Source organism: Asparagus officinalis, chromosome 8 (assembly GCF_001876935.1).
Source record: "Asparagus officinalis chromosome 8, Aspof.V1, whole genome shotgun sequence".
Classification (NCBI taxonomy): domain Eukaryota; kingdom Viridiplantae; phylum Streptophyta; class Magnoliopsida; order Asparagales; family Asparagaceae; genus Asparagus; species Asparagus officinalis.
The window spans coordinates 12,592,269-12,597,532 of record NC_033801.1 but is presented as its reverse complement, the minus strand read 5'-3'; the positions used below and the strand labels follow the sequence as shown (position 1 = coordinate 12,597,532).

The following is a 5,264-nucleotide window of genomic DNA, read 5'->3' as shown; positions in this document are numbered from 1 at the left end:
GACTCTCGCCACCAGCAGCACCTCCGACGACGACTTCTAGCTCCCGTCAAAGCCGTCTCCCACACCACTCCAGCAACACCTCCGAAGTCCTGTGAAGCCCATCTCTCTCTCTACGGTCAGCCCATCTCTCTCTCCGGTCAACCCATCTCTCTCACAGCCTTCCCTCCGGCAACACTCCAGCAGCGTCTGCCCTCCGGCAACACTTCCTTCCGACAACAACATCTCCAATTCTTCATCTTTGTTGGGCAGCGGCTTCGTTTGCAACAAAGAGAAAAGGTAATAAACTAAAAATTCAGGTAAAAATATATTTATGATATTTATAAGATTATATTGATGAAGCTAGTGCTTGATTCTTTGCAAATAAATCTATATTTGTTCGAGTTGTACAATAAAATGGTTATTGAACACTTGATATCTTTATTCAAGCAGATTATTGCTTACTTTTCATGAGCAGTAGGGTTCTACGTTTCTTTTTTTGGATTTATTTTATTCAGTATACATTTCCTTATCGACTAAAAATTAAACTAACAATCAAAATAGTTGTCATAAAGATTATTTAGCATATTTAAATATATATATTTGACCGTTATTTGACTGTGCGCTATTTGCCGCTATTTCGCCGCAATAGCCCGAGATAGCCTTAGCGGTACCTCACCGCGACGCGATCCGCTATCAACAACCTTGGGCGCACTTTGCACTTCGCACGGAGGTATCGGGGCTAGGTAGCGCCCTTTGGCGTCACGAAAGCTGCCTCGCAAGCTGCTTCGCGGCAAGGAAACGCGACCCTCACGTTCGCACGAGGGTGCGACCCTCACGTTCGCAAAAGGGAACGCGACCCTCGCGTTGGGTAGAAACGTGACCCTCGCGCTCAGACGTTTCTACATGCAGTAATTAAAATTGCATACAGCAGTTACAGCAATTAAGTCATTTGTTGTTACAAATCATAATGAGATTTGCTGTTATAATCATAATTATCATTATGATTTGTAACAGTCAAATGACCCTTGAGCTGACCTTAGAGACCTATAAATAGAGCCCCTTGGAGCAGCTCTAAACGATACGAAAAATACATTGAAGTGTTTAAGTTGTTGTGCTGCTACTACAGAGTTTGAAAACATGCAAGCTTTAGTCTATGCCCAAAGGAACAAAGCCCTGAACCGAAAAGTTATTACAGATCGAAAGATCTTTGTCATAACCAAAAGGTTTTTGAACCGAAAGATTTTAACAGATAAATAAGATCTTTGCCTGAATCGAAAAGTTTTGAACCAAAAGGTTTAACAGATCGAAGAGATCTTTGCATTGACTGAAAGGTATTATAGATCGAGAGATCTTGATAGTACTTGGTTGATGCACACTAGTGTACTGTACTGTTGTTCCTGAAAACAGTTTGGCATTGGGATCATTGCACCGAAGTAGGCCAAATATTGCTTTAAGCACAGCGCTTCATAAATACACAGCAACTAAACTTGAAAAGATTTTAAATATAGCACTTCAGCTCTCTAACTGAGTTATCTGTTTTATTCTAGATTTAGCCACAGGCACCAACAAAAACTGAAATCGCTGTAACTGCTATTCAGAAGATTAACGCAATTGAATTAGAGCAATGAGGTCAAAACTAAGTATCCAAGCACATTTAAGTACACAACGATTAGTCGACCTAGCTCTTACATAATAATAAGTAAAACTGTTTGTAAGAAATTTGCAACATCACATTCAACAACCATGGTCATTAATTTCTCAACATTGATTTCCTTTTCTCAAATGAGCAACCTATGAATTTTAACTTTTTTAACCGTTTCAATACATCTTTCATCCTCAACTGAGAAATTTTCGGAATTAAAGCAAGACAACAAGATGCATTTACAAATTGGCAACAAGATGGAATCTTTAAGCAAGAGTATTAATTTCGAACAAAATTGGAGCCAAAATTTTGAGGAAAAAAAGTACGGTAATTACTTGTTGATCTGAGAAATGGCGCCATCGAAGAAGATGATGGAGGTGTCATAGAGCCCCTCCATGGCGTACTCCCTGCCAAGCTTCAGGTGATCTTGGAGCCCGCTTAGGGTTCCGACCACCATTGCCGAGATCTCGCTAAAAATAGGAGGTTTCGCTAGGGTTTTCTCAAAAAAAATTCCCCCCGCTCCTTGATGATTTTAGGAGAGGGAGCTCTCGGAATGCAGCAGACCGTACGGTGAGCTTTAATATGGCCGGTGGACGAAGGAGTTTTTATTACGAAAGTACCCCCAGCTCTATTTTTAAAGGCTAAATAGCACTTATGTACCCTATTGTTTCATCCACTTCTCACTTATCTACCCCCATTTGTATTTGATAACAAGAAAACATCCTAAAGTTTTTTAAATTTTACTTCTATACACTAACTTGCTTTTTGTAGCACCTATATACCTCAAAGTTATTAAAACTTGCACTTAAATACCTTAAAGTTTCTAAATATGACACTTAAATGCCCTAAAGTTTTACATCTTTAACTTAAAAACCCTCAAGTTTGCGTATCTGAGGGTATTTATGTGGAAGTTTTAAAAATTTTAGGAAATTTAGGTATTAGTTGCAAAATCTTTAGGGTGTTTAAGTGCCACCAAAAAAGATGAGTATATAAGTGCAAGTTTAAAAGTGTGTCTTTTCTTAAATTATAGTAATAGATAGTCAATAAAGACTTCATTTGTCAGTAATTTTATTTTTTACTTGTAAGATAATGATTCCCGCTTTCTTTAATTTTTGTAACTGAACAAATGCGGTTTTATTTTATTTTTTTTAAATCTGTTTAAAATTTGTGACCAAACAAAATTTATAATCTGTGCTTTGATACCATGTCAAAGGACCGTGTCGTTACATCAAAACTTCGAAATTATGGTGAGGATGTAGAGATATAATTGTATATTTCAACAATTGTGATAATAATAATAATAAGTTCCATGGGGTTTTGTGAGATTATGTTCAGTGTGCTGAATCCACACGAGAAAAAGTATCCTCCTCTTGCGCGTCAAAACTTTAACCACCAATCCTCCATCCAAAACCAAAGAACACTCTACTCATCTTCATGACGCTTCAGCCAAACTCCCTTGTTCTCTTCTCTCCATCACAAACAAACTCCACTCTAATTAAAACTCAACTCAAAACAAAATAGAGCGCAGTATGTAAATAGAGAATGACAGCCATGAGCTTTCTCTCCCTATCACCCTCTCCCTCTTCCGTTACCAAACTCCACAATTTTCAACCCAGAAGAAGTAGAACCAACCTACTCTGCGTTCCTCATTGCTCCACAAACTCTTCTTCAGTAGAAACAGAGAAGCCCCGAATCGAGCTGGAGTTCATCGGGGTAACTAAATCTCTCAACCCCCCTCCACATTATGATTTTCTGCTATCTTAACATAATTTATTTATCAAAACTTACCTGTAGCCGAAACCGGGAGCAGATGGGTCCTATCCAATTGATAAGGCACAAGCAACCAGTGGAGAGAAGCTGCTCAGAAGTATTATGTCTGATAACAAGATTGAGCTCTATGCAGCATACGTAATTATCATATGACCCGTTTATATTCGACAATTTTTTTTAAAACCCAAAAAGGAAAATCATGTTTATATGCAATTTTAACGGATGATATGTGCTTTATTCAGGGAAAGGTTATGAACTGTGGTGGTGGTGGAAGTTGTGGTACCTGCATCGTGGAGGTAAATTGATTTAGGCATCTTGTGTCTTACCAAATCGTAATAGAGCATTTTGCAACAAAAGGATGGTTATATATTTAATTTTGCGCGCGACGTGGTAGGAAGTTGTAAAAAAGAAATCCTTGCAATTTTGTTGCAGATTGTTGATGGAAAGGATCTCTTGAACGAAAGAACGGACACTGAAAGACGGTACTTGAAGAAGGCATGTCAATATATCACTCTTGAATGATTTTTAAAACTTCCGCATTTTTTTTCTGCGCGGTCAGGATGAAAGGATATATGTTTATATTATGACTGGATAAAGTTCATCTTTTTATTGATTGCAGAAACCTGAATCATGGAGGCTTGCCTGTCAAACAATTGTTGGAAATAAAGAAAACGCAGGCAAAGTAATGCTGCTACTTCTTGAATTTCAAAACATTTTATTAATTAGCGGCATTTTATTATTGTGGAATATTTCTTATATTTTTAAAGCATCGACAAACTTGGGCAAAGTACCTCATGACGCCAAAGCACGAAAGAAAAGACTTACAGGGAATCAGCCTACTTAACTTTAAATTCTTGCTAGTTTCATCAGCTACTGAGCAAAACTTAGGTTACTATATATATATCTTCATCAAGATTTCTGAAATATAATTATAGTATAAGCATTTATGCTGACGTGACACGATCATCACAAGCTATTCATCTTTTTCATCTTTCTAAACAATATATAGTACTTTAGCTATAAGAATCTTGTGGCATTCATAATGTTGTTGACAGTGATGCCATGGTAGGAACGCTATCTGCAGATGAGTGTCGGTGATTGAAAGCGTAGCTTGGAACTTACAACTGAAAATAGCTTTAATAAAGATAATGAAAACAACTAGTATTCTCAAATAAATGAAACTACGATGTTAAATATCAGTGAATCAGGAAAAAGGAAGAGTTTTCCTATACTGAAAACTGGGAATTTGCAAGATCCAGAGTAATCGAAATAATATCCTTTCGAAAGTCATTGCCTTCCAAATAGAAATAGATATTATTTCGATTACGCTAGATCTCTCTTTTCTCAAGCCCTTCTTCCTTTGACCCTCTCCTTTGTCAATAAGACTTGTATAACTTAGAGAAAGAAGTTGACGACATTTGGAGATCCCAATTATGGTTGAATTTTAACAACACGTGGGCATTGTATATAACAACGTGGCTCTTCATTCGGTGCCCTCAGAACACCAATGTGCATGTACTCAAATCACAATGCATGGAACTGGTTCACTCCCTCACAATGAGAAATATAATCATATGAAACTATATGGTAAGTTCAGCTCTTTCATTCCAACAAAGTTTTTTCAGGTGCATTAAGAAGAGTATTATATGCTCCTTTATGTTTGCTCCCTATTCCTTTCCCCACAATCCAAATTTGGGCGGTTGTTCTTGGTTATTCCTCCCAGATCTAAAATGTTAGAATAGATTCTTTCCTAATATTTGCAAAAAGATTTATTTCTTCCCTTTTTTCACAAGTACATGTATAACATAATAAATCCATGTATTTTTTTCATATTGAGCTTGATTGTAAAGGGTTCTTGCGTTGCCAGCGGCTT

The 5,264-nt window shown here is 37.3% G+C and overlaps 2 protein-coding genes across 2 annotated transcripts in view; one reads left to right on the top strand and one right to left on the bottom strand.

The window, feature by feature from the left end:
* The window catches only part of LOC109851356 (katanin p60 ATPase-containing subunit A1-like), a 15,483-nt gene extending 13,323 nt beyond the window's left edge, over positions 1-2,160 (bottom strand). Inside the window, 1 exon segment of the mRNA XM_020421439.1 lies at positions 1,957-2,160. Within this exon segment, the coding sequence (XP_020277028.1) occupies positions 1,957-2,078 (122 nt within the window). The 5' untranslated portion in view covers positions 2,079-2,160.
* Positions 3,012-5,264, top strand: part of LOC109851355 (photosynthetic NDH subunit of subcomplex B 3, chloroplastic) — a 3,170-nt gene continuing 917 nt past the window's right edge. The window contains exons 1-5 of the mRNA XM_020421438.1: positions 3,012-3,334; positions 3,416-3,529; positions 3,634-3,687; positions 3,824-3,886; positions 4,011-4,073. Of these exons, the coding sequence (XP_020277027.1) occupies positions 3,164-3,334; positions 3,416-3,529; positions 3,634-3,687; positions 3,824-3,886; positions 4,011-4,073 (465 nt within the window). The 5' untranslated portion in view covers positions 3,012-3,163. The remainder of the gene's footprint in view (positions 3,335-3,415; positions 3,530-3,633; positions 3,688-3,823; positions 3,887-4,010; positions 4,074-5,264) is intronic.